This window comes from Pelodiscus sinensis, chromosome 4 (assembly GCF_052426305.1).
Source record: "Pelodiscus sinensis isolate ZL-2025 chromosome 4, ASM5242630v1, whole genome shotgun sequence".
Classification (NCBI taxonomy): domain Eukaryota; kingdom Metazoa; phylum Chordata; order Testudines; family Trionychidae; genus Pelodiscus; species Pelodiscus sinensis.
Genome location: NC_143055.1, coordinates 88,829,896 through 88,844,137, shown reverse-complemented (window position 1 = coordinate 88,844,137; position 14,242 = coordinate 88,829,896). Strand labels below are relative to the sequence as shown.

Here is a 14,242-nt window from a genome sequence, read left to right as displayed (position 1 = left end):
CCTTTGGTCTGACCCAGTACGGCCATTGTAAGCTCAGGGCTCAGGGTCGGGGGTCTTGGTGGACCCCCTTGGTTTTCATGCACACCTGCCCCTGGGTGGCCAGGCTGGCAGCTCTCCTGCCCTAGCCGGCCACTTTCCTGTGCCTAGTGCGGAGGTCGTGGACGAGGTTCACGATGTCCGCACTAGCCCAGGCGGGTGCCCGCCTCTTGCGGTCCCGGGCAAGCTCCCAGGAGCCACCAGCCTGGTCCCGGGAAGAGGGGGAGGGCTGGGGGGCACTGGGTGGCTGGCTCGATCCGTGCCAGGTGCAGGGTCTGCTGGCTGGGTGCTGACAGGCTTGCACCTGGCACGGGCACCGTAGCCAGCCCGTGCCCCTTTAAGAGGTCCGGGGCCGGGAGGGGGGCATAGAGTTTCCCTGGTATTGGCCCGAGTGGCCACCAGGGAACCCTGGGAAGCCTTAGCCTCCCACTAGTTCGAATTAAGGGTCTACACAGCCCTTAATTCGAACTAGCTAGTTCGAACTAGGCTTTATCCTCGTAAAATGAGGTTTACCTAGTTCGAACTAAGCGCTCCGCTAGTTTGAATTAAATTCGAACTAGCGGAGCGCTAGTGTAGCGCCTATTAAAGTTAGTTCGAACTAATGTCCGTTAGTTCGAACTAACTTTGTAGTGTAGACATACCCTAAGTGGTCAGATGATTGATATGTGACTGTTCATTTAGGTCTTCATGATCCTCTCTCCCCCTACTCACACTATTCTTATGGCATTATTAGTTCCTCTTTTTAATCATGGATAGGTTTTTTTAGAAGGGTTGGACATCTGAACCTGCCAATGACTTCAATCCAATTCTAATTATATACTTGAGGATGGAGGTAGTTACTTAAGCTTAATTACTTGAGATTAAAGACATGTTAATGTAATAATTATTTATGACAATTTTAAGTAATAATACATTGTAAAAGTTAACTGCTAGTCATTTCTTTAAATATATTGATCTTGCTTTTCCACTTAGTTACATTGGTGCCTCTCTAAGGACATCAGGGGTATGACCTTAGATTTATTCTGGTCTGAGGAAGAATAGGACCTAATTATTCAATTGCAGAGGATTTGTGAGGCATTATGGAAATGAGATAGAATTGAGTGTATTGGTGTCTTTTCAGTAGATAGTTTATTGCTTTTTAAAGGGTTTGGTCTCTGTCTTCCAATACAGCACCTCCTTGTTTTAAGTTATAACCCATGGGTGATCTTTGATGGATAAATAAGGTTGTAAAATACACCAGTGACTAGCGCTGGTGTCACTTATGATTATGATAGCCCACTAGAAATAAATCATTTTTAATGCCTGGATTGGGTAGCAGGTATGTCACTACCTATGCATCTCAAACGTGTATGTGATTCGTGTCTTTTTATCCCTGAGGGGAGTCTTGCCTCTTTTTATCAGTGCTGCCATTTACTGTGAATTTATGGAATCCTGCAGGCCTAGTCTGTTTGAAATAAATTCCAGCTGCCAAAAGACTATTCCAGGTTGAACTATCTAGTGTATTATTGCCAACAACATGCCTGCCTCTCTGTCTCCCAACCACTCTCACTCACACACACTGCAAAATATTCTTCCAGATAGTGGTTAGGATACCATATATGGTCACTTTCTGGTCATTGACCAAATTACCTTATCATCAAACCAAACTGGAACTTTTTTGCCTGACTATATAATCTGGAATGTCATCCCATCTCCATTACTGCATATATAAGTAATGGCTATGTTAGGTGAGTTTCCAATCTGTTACACAGATGTACATCTGGTGTAATTGGCTTCAGAATCTGATCAGAACATAGAACAGCATAATTAGAAGCCCTCAAGTTTGGTGAGTGCAACTTTAGCAACTAACATGAAGGATAACAATAAATTCACTATCTAAAAAGACCTAGGATGCACTATTAACAGGAAATAGAATTGAATGGAGCAGATGAACTTATTCCCAAACCCTGGTAATCAGGGTTTAACTATTTATAATATCAAACTCTTCACATGGAGATGGCTAAACAAAGTGGTAAGGTGAAGAGCCCTGACTTGTGTTACAGAAGGCATTGTTACTTCCTGGAGAAAGTATCATTAATAACTTCACTAATATGGACACATCATATAGATTTCTTTGCACACACATTTCAGATTCACAGAAAAATGCACATACACACATACATAAGCCAGATTGAAATAAAAGCATTAAGGTTGTAAAGTCAAGCAAATATAATCCACCCTCCATACACACATACCTTGTGCATAAGCATTGTGATGCAATCTTTAATTAGAGAAATACATACTATTTTTTTTCCTACAGGATGGATAGTGTTTATTTAAGGAGCAGATATTCAAAATATTTGCTTTTAATTTTTGTTGTCTTTCCTTATTTGCTACGCACTTAAACATTCTGAAAAAAAAACCCTTTTGCTTTGTTCAAACAATTTTTCATTTTTTCTCATTCAAAGAAAAAAGCAATTTTGAGTTGAAAGTAGCAATTTTCTGTACTTGAAACATTTTTCTTTGTTTCACATTGGTTTTGAGATGGTTTACATTTTCTTTTTTGAATTAGCTACATTTCTAAACTAAGCACTCTTGTAAAAGACAAGATTAAGTGTTCAATTTTCAGCTGAAATTACATGCCACATTTAGGCAGTTCTTTAATAATTTTGTTGGCCTCCAAATATTACTGTTTGCAAAAAAAAAAAATCATCCACCACTACTGAAAATTTTATAATGTACGTGCACAAAGAGGCTGAATTAAGTTTGAATAGATAAAGTTATTTTTGACACTTCCTAACCTCTGAGTGCTTAACACTATAACGTTTAACAATGTTCTTTTAATGTGTATGTGTGTATGTTTTCTTAAAAAGGAAAAACAATTAAACAAAAAAATCACCACATGGCATCCTAGTAACATCCCCATAAGTCACTGGCAGGATCCGAATTTTTCAGTCCATTGCATATGCCGCCACCTGAATCAACATAATAACTGATAGCGATAGTAAGTTCTCATCCTCTATGTGGCTCAGCAGTATACGGGAAAGGATACTTTACCCGTGGGTTTCACAGATATTTCCTGGCAGCCAAGGGATGGTAAGAGTTAGAATTGAGTTCTAGCATTGAAGAGTGTGCTAGTGGAGACACTCTTTTGCCCATTCCCCCCTGTCTGGATTCTGTCTGCCTTGTCTCATTCACCCTGTCTTTTTTCTCCTTATTTATTTAATCCCAGTTACCATGTCTCAACTTTTTGTTCCCCATTCGAAACTTCTTGCCTAGAAAGTCTTAGTCTCCTGACTCTCTATCCCCGTTCCAGTTCCCCCACTACCAGTCCCACTCTTTCCTTGCCCAGACAGTCCCAGTTACTCCTCCTGGCTCCTCATCCTATATGTCTCCCCTACTGTCCATATTCTCTATCCCACTTACTCAAAATCCCCAGCTCTCTTCTCTGTGCTCCTCATCCAGTGTCAATGTCCCACACAACTCCCTGCCTCAGGCATAGATTTCCTCTGGCTCTTCAGCAGATCTTTCTCCCCTCCACTTTCCTCGCACCACCTCTCTGGTTCCTACTCTTTTCACATTCCATTTCAGGGTGCATCTACAAGCACCCTACACTCAAAATAAGATACACAATTTGCACTGCTAAAGTTAAAATCGTTAAGGTTTAGCTAAATAAAAAGTAACCGGAAACAGGAATTTAAAATAGAAAGTGGCAGGCAATCTCAGATATAAGCTGCATTACCAGTCAGGCTAACCTTCAAAGATCCTTTTATTTTATATGTTTACTACATATTTAGACTCATGTGATCACTATTAAAATGTTATTATTTATCCACATTAAAATGATATACATCAGCATTGTTCTAGATTTAGAATAGGAAATAACTGGAATTTCAGATATCCTTTGTAGGGGATTTAAAAGTAAACTGAAACTTTTTAAAAGCGAAAGTTTAAAATAGAGCATGTGTCATCTTTTATTTGTGTGGTGGAAGTTTGAGTCCTTTAATGGCATAGTGTCAAACTGTCATTGAGTTTTCAGCATTGCACAAGTATTTGAAGGCGTTGATAAGCACATTTATAAATTAATAACAAAATAAAATACATACAAATGAATTATGCAAAAGGGTTCCGAAAGTTGCATCAGTCAATGCCATGGGTTCCTTTTCAGTAGCACACAAAAAAGAGAAGACACATCCCAATATTTACTTTGTAACATACTTGTGCATTTTTTATGCAAATCATTATTAGAAGCAATTTGTCATCTTTCTGAAAGAATTCTCTACCCTGAGCCTACAAAAAGAATGCATTGTTATGTGGAGAAATGAAAGAAATGATACAGGCCTTGAAAGAACCCCTTGCTTTATGCAACATTGCCCTTCAAAAAATGCCCATGTAGCTGAATAATAGAGTTCTGAGGGGGAAAACTAATACATCCCCAAGCAAGGATATTGTTGAACTTGTTTTAGACAGAAATAGTAGGTGCCAATGTAATTTTATTGGCATTCCCAATCTTCTCATAATCCTTTGGTAGCACATTTTTTCTCCCCTCTCACAGTAAAAAACTGACCTAATGTAAGGATTTTTAGATTAAAGAATCATTTGGGGACTGTACAGGAGAAATTGTTTTGTATCAAACTGCTTACTTTTCCGTTCCAATTTGGAGGGTTGGAGGAAAAGTAATGCCAATATAATAATGTTAAAGTTTTATGACCACAGCAACTGTTTTCTCCTCTCTTGGTCCATCAAGGGCATTCACTTACTACCTGGCTTCACTTCTCTCTGGAATTTAAACTGATATTCCCCACAAAGCAGAGTCCCTAAGCAGTCCAGTGACTGTGTTTGTTTTCTCTCCAAGAGGTGTGGCCAGGGAACTGACTACTGTTTTAAGCTGTGGCAGAGTTCTGTCTAAATAAGCAAATTTATTCTTAAGATAAAAGCTTAGGAGAAAACATTTAAAATGAAATGAAAGTTTAGAATGAAAGTTCCTATATGCATTCTAAATGGCTTACTGGACGATACCCCTCAACTTCAGCCTCTAGGCTTTGGTAGGTTTTAGTCCTTCAAAGCACACAACTGGGTTTGGCATAACCAAAGTTTAGTAATTTGCATTAACTTCTTAGGGAATCCTCAGGAGATGCACATAATACCTATTGTCTAAAAGTCCATACTTGTCAGGAACATTTTCAAAAGTTTTTGAACTTTCAACTCTGACATTAGCACACCTCCCCTTGTAGAAAGGTTTCACAGAAACCTGACCGACATAATGCATAAATTGAATAAATAAGGCCTTTTAAGGATAGTGCAAGTAATTGCTGTATCTGTCAGGAACAGCATGAGACAAAAAAAAAAAGTTTACTGAAAAATGTAAAAACAGAAAATGTTTAATTTTAACACATGTAGCATCCCAAAGGAAGATGTTCACCTAATTATGCAAGATTCATAGAAATCATTGTGTTTTTAACCCAAGAATCTGGACAAAGGAAAATATACTTGGACATTTCAATACACCAGGGCTACATCTAGACTGGCCCCTTCTCCGGAAGAGGCATGCTAATTTCAAACTTTGGAATAGGGAAATCCACGGGGGATTTAAATATCCCCCGCAGGATTTAAATAAACATGTCCGCCGCTTTTTTTCCGGCTTGGGAAAAAGCCGGAAAAAAGCATCTAGACTGGCGCGATCCTCCGGAATAAAGCCCTTTTCCGGAGGATCTCTTATTCCTACTTTCAGGTAGCAATAAGAGATCCTCCGGAAAAGGGCTTTATTCCTGAGGATCGCGCCAGTCTAGATGCTTTTTTCCGGCTTTTCCCCAAGCCGGAAAAAAAGCGGCAGACATGTTTATTTAAATCCTGCGGGGGATATTTAAATCCCGCGGGGGATATTTAAATCCCCCGTGGATTTCCCTATTCCAAAGTTTGAAATTAGCATGCCTCTTCCAGAGAAGGGGCCAGTCTAGACGTAGCCCAGTAGTTTGTTAATGGCTCAAGTTAGAAATACTCTGATCAAATCTGCTTTTCCCCAGTATTCTCCCTGTATTAGTCAATTGCGGAAAAACTTTGTACGTGATAGTTTAGGGGTGGTGAGGCCTGCATTGTTTCCCCCTTTTCCCTTTTCCCTATATCTGATGAGCCAGAAGCAAGTATTTGGGAACATATGCCTTTTAAGATAAGCATTGTTGCCAGTATAGCAAGAATAAGTATGAGATATGGGTAAAGGACAAGAACGCATAAACAATTCTGTTTACCCTAACATACTGATCACGTAAACAGGGCCAAAGGACAAGAAGATCCAGATCAGAACCAGATCGATAACTAACAGCTAAGCTCTATATCAGCACTAATGAGTAAACCCTGGAAATTTCCAAACTGCCAAACAAGGCAGGAAAAATGTATTTAAGGCTGCCTCAGAGCCTAGCAAGCCAGACCTCACCGATGGGCTTTGGGTACCGGCGCCTCGGAAGCTGAGACAACCTCCCACTTCATCCACACTCTACCCGGGGTCCCAGGCTTGCAGGAAGGGACGTAAGATATGCCACTTCTTTGTCATGTTGTTCTTCCATTTATGGGGCACAGCTGTTAGCTGTCAAGAAATAAACTGTCTGGCTATGTCTACACTTGTAGCTTCTTGTGCGAGAAATATGCAAATGAGGCTAAGCATGGAATATCGCTGAGCCTCATTTGCATACCTAATGAGCCACCATTTTTTTCAGAAGAGGCTCTTGCTCAAGAAGGAGCATCTACACTGCCCCTTCTTGTGCAAGAAAAACCCTCTTGAGCAATGCCGTTACACTTATTACTTGACAGGAAGAACGGCATTGCTCAAGAGGGTTTTTCTTGCGCAAGAAGGGGCAGTGTAGACACTCCTTCTTGCGCAAGAGTCTCTTCTGAAAAAAATGGTGGCTCATTAGGTATGCAAATGAGGCTCAGCGATATTCCATGCTTAGCCTCATTTGCATATTACTCGCACAAGTAGCCACGAGTGTAGAAATAGCCTTTGTGTTTGACAGATACCTGTGTAGCATCCTTTGTACTTTGGGAACTCAGTGTTGGACTTGAGACTTACTCTTGCCAACTACACTCACTATATCAGAAAATGTGTAAAAGGGCACAAAATAAAATTATTTATGTTCACTTTTACATGGACATTCAGGAGAGATTCCAATGCCACCCTGCTGATTATCAAAGAACCACAGCTATGTTTGTGTTTCCACAACTGGTATACATTCACACATGCCTCATTGCACACAAAAATATTTATTCCAACCACGTATGGTAGAAATCCACACACAGATGGAAAAAAGATTAGACAAAACATTGGTTATGCCAGTCTTGAATCTATCAGGTACCACTTCACACTGAAGATACAGTTTGAACCTCCCTGGTCCAACACCCTCTGGACCTGACCAGTCCTGGATGAGGAATTTTGCCAGACCAGGGAAGGTCATTTCTGACCCCCCAACCCTGTCATAGCCCTGTTGCTGGCCCTCCACTAGGGCTCTCTGGTCCTCCAACATCCATGCCAGACCACGGATGTTGTTAGACAAGAGAATCCCAGTTTAGAGAAGTTTAACCTATACTTCTTAAGCTACATTGGCTATGAGATTGCTTTATATGAATAGTCCAGTTATAGCATGTGTAATTGTCCAGAATCTGCCCCCAGATTTGCAAGAGCTTGTATAATAGTCTCCCTTTAACACTTATCAGTTCTTTCTTTAAGTACATATGGTTACCTCAGTATTTTCAAGTATCCCTGTTGTGATGGTTCTTGGGACACAAAAGAAGGTGAAGGACAATTCAGTCTTGAGTTTTCACTGAGTTATGTAAAATACAATGTGATTTAGGTAACAACATCTCACAAATATAGTTGTTTAAAAACAACTCTGAATGAATAAACATTTTTCAAGGCTCCTAGAACAATATGAAATGAAAGCTAAGGAGCTTGTGCATAACATAAATCAAAACAGAAAACTAACTTCTGGATCACTGTAGTTTTGTTAATAGCTTCTCACTAAAAATTCTCCCAATAGATAAAATAACCTTAATTTAAACATTAAGTATGTATATTTTCACTTAATACAGGGTTCCCTCATTAAATTTACTTCAGGAATGGTCCTTCAAGCATTACTGTGGAGTATATAAGCGGTGGGACAAAATAGAATGTCTGTCCCTTCTAGAGTTTGCTCAATAAAACAAATCCTGAACATTCTCTTCCATAAAAGAGGTGAGTTCATTCCATTGTTATCTGTGGTCTCATTCATATTATTTATTATTCAGGAATACTTGGACCTCCAGTTTATATTCATGAAAATGTGCAGGAATATTTATAGGTGTGCATCACTTTCTGGTATTCATTTGCAAATATATTCCAACAGTGTGTTCATCATTCATTTTTTTCCCTTCTTTCAGACATTTCATTGAGCCAGTCAGGGAGAAAAAACAATACTACGTGACATAGGTGACTAAGTATATTTTATAAAAGTGTATAATTAAAGTCTAATTAGAAAGTAATTAAGAATAATAAAATACATTTATGTGATCAACAAACAGGAAAAAATAGTCTCAATTTCCCCAGAATATTGGAATATGTTGAAAATATCAAAGGGAAAAACAAGTAGACAGAACTGGCAATCTATAAGCATCTGAAGATTGGATAGTTAAAAGAAAGCAGATAAAGATCAAAGGATAGCAATAGATAGGAAGGGTATTAATGCAAGAATCTACACAAAGAGCTGTTGGCACATAAATGGAAGGTTAGGTTGATAATGTCCCAGCCATCCCTTATCTCGATTGAGAAGGCCATCAGTATGAGAATTCAACTTGTGGATGAATTGTAATTCCAACACCTCTCTGTGTATTAGACTAGTGCAACTGGTTTGTGACAATACAGCCACCTGGAAATCTTTTAAAAGAGTGATTAGGTAGATTGAAGTACTCTCCAGCAGGTTCCTGTATGTTCCCTTTATGTATATCTGATTTGTGTCTATTGATTCTTTCCTGTAGGGACTGTCCAGTTTGTCTAATATATATATAGCAGTGAAGCATTGCTGGCATTTGATGGCATAGATCAAATTATTGGATGTGCAGTTGAATGATCCTCTGATTTGGTAGCTTATGTTGTTGGCTCCAGTAATGAATTCACTTGTACAGATATGTTGGCAGAGTGGCACCGTGGCTGATTGGAGGACTGGGTTCCTGGATGCTTATGATGTGGTTGTGTAGCATGGTTACCAGAAATAATTCGTTTCAGGTTGGGGGGTTGTCTGTAAGTGAGAATAGACTTTCCCCCCAAGGCCTCTGAGAGTGAGGGTTCATTTCCCATGATGGGTTGCAGATTGTGTATAATGTGTTGGAGGGTTTTGAGTTGTGGACTCTAGGTAATAACAAGTAGAATTTTATTATTTTCCCTATTGGGTCTGTCTTGAAGTAGTTCGTGTCTGGGTACTTTTTTGGCTCTGAATTTTTTTTCCACTTCTCTAGGTAGGTATTTCAGTTTTAGAAATGGTCTATATGGATCCTGTAGGTGTTTGCTTCTGTCTGTGGGATCGGAGCAAATCCGGTTGTATCTTAGAGCTTGGCTGGGACATTATCAACCTAACATTCCATTTAGGTGCCAACAGGTCTTTGTGTAGATTCTTGCGTTAGTACCCTTCCTATCTATTGCTACCCTTTGATTCTTCTCTGCTTCCTTTTAACTATCCAATCTTCAGATGCTTATAGATTTTCAGTTCTGCCTACTTGTTTTTCCCTTTGATATTTTCATACCCTCTGATCTTTGCTTCCTGCCCCCCTCCTTTTTTTTCCTTTCCCCCTCTCCTTTCTCCCCTATTTATTTTGGGTCTGCACATCCTAAACTCAAAACTCCAGTCATCTGAAGAAGTGGACTGTGCCCACGAAAGCTCATGATACCATCTACATGTTTTATAAGTCTATAAAGTGCTACCAGACCATTAGTTGTTTTTTTTTAAGTTTGTCTTGTACAGACTAACTTGGCTACCCCCTGAAGCTTATAAATATATAGGACTATTTGTTTTCAAATTTATGTGTATAACTTACTGATCTGCTAAGATGCTATGCTAATGAATTTTATTCTATTTTTTTAGTAGTCTAATATTTCATTCACAATATGGTGTGTTCCCCTATGAATATGCCAAAACTCTTTAACGGAAAACATTTCCTTCCCTCACCTAAGTGTTTCTGCCTTTTGTTGTTCTGTGTTTGTTTCTACAAAATGTTGATTTTCACAGTGTCTGCTGAAGGCAAGCCTATTTATTTTTCTCCCACTGGAAGGGTTAACCATGTTGATCTTACCTAAGGCTACAGTGTGCAGGTTTTACTAAACTACCATCTACTGAGAAAGTAAGGCTGAGAAAATTACCTTTATTCAACATTTCTGCTTTTAAAAGGATAATGATTTCATCTGGTTAGAGCTGTCTGTGCCCACTTAGTTTATTGCAGGAAAGAAATTGCTTGCTCACTCATGATAAGATAATTTGTCGCCTTGGAAATTAAATTACCCATCCTAGCTTACCTTGAGGAGGAATACAATATAATACCTATTTGTTCCATTACACCATCTAAATCAGACATAAGCTCTACTTTACAAATATGTTCCATGTAATCAGAGACATTAAGGTGAGTTAAAATAGCCCATGACTACTACTTAATAAGGCATCAAGCTCCAAAGATGTCAATTGTATAAGACCTGAATCCAGTGGAACTAAAGAGATATTTGAATAAATAATATTAAATAAGAATAAACTCTGCTTAAAATATATGTAAACCAGCTTTTTTAATGTCTCAAGAAGACTTACTTCAGGAAATGATGGCCTAGATTCACACTCAAAATACCAACTCAGGATGAAATTCAATGAGGCTCCACATATGCACAAAGATCTATTCACGTGGAACCACTAGCAGAATCAAGCTTCGCTTTCTATTTAACATTTTGAACACCCCAATCCATCATAAAATCAGGTAATCACGCAAATCGAATTGGTTTTCTCTCTTTGCTGGAAATCTTACTTCTAAGTCAAAAAATTAAGAGCTGGCCCTGGTTTGCAAGAGAGTGCAGTGTGATTAGCAGAACCCCATCGATCATTTTTTTGACTCAACTTCAGTGCGAAGGTGAATGAAAAGATTTTAAAATTAAAAAGCCTCTGTTTGTTTTCAAGTTTCTTAGCAATCAGCCACAGTCTAGGTTTTAGGCCAAAACAAGCAACAGAAAGTTATACTTACACAAACCAACAGATAAACAACTATACTAAACTGGAAGGGCACTACCTTTGGGGTCCTATTTTAACAATAAAGCTTGGAAAATCAGAGAAGTTGGAAGATTAATGAAATCACATGTATGGAATTGAGAGGTCTCAAGCAACATCCTCTTCCCCATAAGCCAACTGATTTATTCACAGCTTTTCATTTTTTTAAGTTAATACAATTGTATTTCCTGGCCCACTTTTTCAGATCGTTGATCAGTAACACGGAATAACTTTTCTTGTGATGGTGCAGGAACAGGAATCAGGGATTACATTCCTGGTCTAGACCTAGACTTTGTGAGAATCACTTAATCCATATGTTCTTGTTTCTGCATTTGAAAAATAGAACAATAATTCTCGCCTACCACACAGAATTTTGTGAGGATTAATTAAAATTTGTATGATACTTTGATTATGAATTATTTTATTTCAGGCTTTAATACATTTTTAAACTGTGTATGCAACTCTTTCACTCAGGAATAGCACTACAGTTACTGGGTGGTGGCAATATTTGTTCTTTTATGTACAGGGTTGACCATTCTAGACTGGCACCCTCAGGATCTGACTGGTCCCAAAAGAGGGCTTTTGCTGGACTAGGGGAGGTCATTTCTAGCTCCTCTGGGCAGCCACGAGCCTCCCCGGTGGCTCCCCACTTCCCACCGCCCCACCAGCAGCCCACTGGCGTGCTGGGCTCTAGACTCACCAACTCTGTCATGGCAGCCTACAGTCCCACTGCAGGAGCTCCCAGCCCCGCCACAGCTGACCACTGCCCCAGTACCAGGGCTGGCAGACCACTGCCCCACTAGAAACCACTGGTCCCTCAGATATCTGCTGCCAGCTCAGTTGGACTCCTCTGGCAGGGCTCCAGGTCCCCCTGCAGCCAGCCCAACTGGACTGGATTCCCAGACCTAACAGGGCTCCTGCCTCTGGCCCTCCACCAGGACTTCCTGCCAGACCATGGATGTTGCTGGATCATGGAATCCCAGTTTAGAAAGTTTCAACCTGTATTTATGTTTCAAATGGACACATAAGTCAAAGGAGCATACCCTGTTCAGGATCCAGTTCTTCACTGGGACTGGCTAGTTTAGATCTCAGCATCTGTGAAGTTCCAGACTCTGCACAGATATAAAGGCCCAGACTAGTTGTTTCCATGATTAATGGATTACTTGGAGAGCCAAGGGATTTAAATTCAACACCTTGGTCCCCCGCAACCACAGTGCTATTGAAGTGATCTCTCTTTGCTTCAGTTCCCCCTTGTAGAAAATGGGGATAATATATCCCTGCCTCATTAGGAAGTTGTGCAGAGGAAATCATTAATGTTTATGAAGGGCTCAAATATTATTTATTATTATTATTACTACTAATATAATAATAACAATACTAATTAATAATAATATAGTGACTAACATTAGCATGGTCTGACCAAATAAGCCCCTGGATAGATTAATTTGGGCCATGGCATGCAGTAGTAATGATGTAATTTTCATAACATATGGATATATTCTGCAGTATGGAAGTGGTGAAAAAATCCATGCAAGGCAAATGTGGGAATAGAAGACTATCTGCTGGTAGGTAGGGATGTAAAATCCCAAATAACCAGTTAAATGACTAAGTAGGATTCTGGGTGAAGGACTGCCCCAGCAAGGGCTGGATGCTGGCTCCTAGCCTGCACCCTGGGGCTGGGGCCTGCTCCCAGTTAACCAGTTACCCCTTTACATCCCTACTGGTGGGAAGATCTGAAAGAGGAAAAAGTTTGATAATAGTCAGAAAAAAACTTGTCCCCATCTACTCTATTTTTGAAGCAAGTTACTAGTGAATGTGTTTAATATGATTTTGGTTCATTTCTATTCATAGATGTTGTCACACTTTAGGGCAATTATACCTGCATTTTCCCTCTGTGGTTCACCCAATCTCAGGCTTCCTGATCCCCTGCTCATGTTTCTATTTCACTTTCTCCTGACCACAGTATTTTTTAAGCTGCACATTTCCCTGCCTACCCTGTAAATCACCCTATCAAGTCAGTCTGCCTGAAAAAATCTTTTCTTCTCAAAGACTATAAACAATATAATTGCAGTTATAAGGTACCACACAGTTTTTCCTTATCATGCATGTGTGATCTTAAGGTGAAAGCATCACACTGAAAACATATTAAAACAATAAAGAAAATCTAAGGGCATGTTAACAAGACTGCAAGAGATCACCAACTCCAGGAAGGACTCCGGCTGGTCCTTCAAAATCCACTGTTTTTGTGTGGTTATAAGTTCATAACACCCTTGGCTTTGAACAAGTCTATTCATGAATTGTCCTTTATACTGTTTAAATCTCCAATCTTGTCCTCATGTAACATGAGATCAGCAGAGGTCTCCTCCTCAGGGTGAAGCTTCAAGGGGAGCATGGGGAAAAGTGAACAGAAAAATCATTTAGACTCTAATGGCCTTCCAGACATGGAGGCAGCAGACTAGGTTTCTTAAATCAGTCTCTCCCCTTCTAGCACGGGTTTTCTTCTCTCTGACTTCTGGGCCTGAAGGGGCTGTCTGCCGTTTGCTTTTGTACTTGCAGGGTTCCCTCCTGCTACATGACAGCATCTCTACAGTTCCTGCTCTCCAGCAACAAGCAACCTCCCACCCCTTCCTGGCACACACCTAAGCTAACTAAAGAGGAAGCTTTTAACTAGATCCAGCCAGTCCTTGATTGGCTCCAGGTATCCATTTAAACCTACATTTCTCGACTGGTTCTAGCAGGTTCTAGATTGCCTCCAGGTGTCTTAAGCTGTCTCCACTGGTTAATACAGATTTTTTATTGACTCTGGAGCTATGCCTACACTGGCGGGTTCTTGCACAAGAACGGCCATTCTTCCACAGAGCATCCACACTGCCCGCCCACTCTTGCACAAGAAGTTTTACAGTAAACTGTAGTAAGAGAGGGCTTCTCGTGCAAGAGCTATGCTCTTTTCTAACAAATGTAAGGTCTCT

At 39.9% G+C, this 14,242-nt stretch overlaps 1 protein-coding gene across 1 annotated transcript in view; it reads right to left on the bottom strand.

Moving 5' to 3' along the window:
• The window catches only part of LOC149524546 (uncharacterized), an 87,298-nt gene extending 74,876 nt beyond the window's left edge, over positions 1 to 12,422 (bottom strand). Inside the window, exon 1 of the mRNA XM_089778202.1 lies at positions 12,317 to 12,422. Within this exon, the coding sequence (XP_089634328.1) occupies positions 12,317 to 12,422 (106 nt within the window). The remainder of the gene's footprint in view (positions 1 to 12,316) is intronic.
• Positions 12,423 to 14,242: the final 1,820 nt, after the last annotated feature.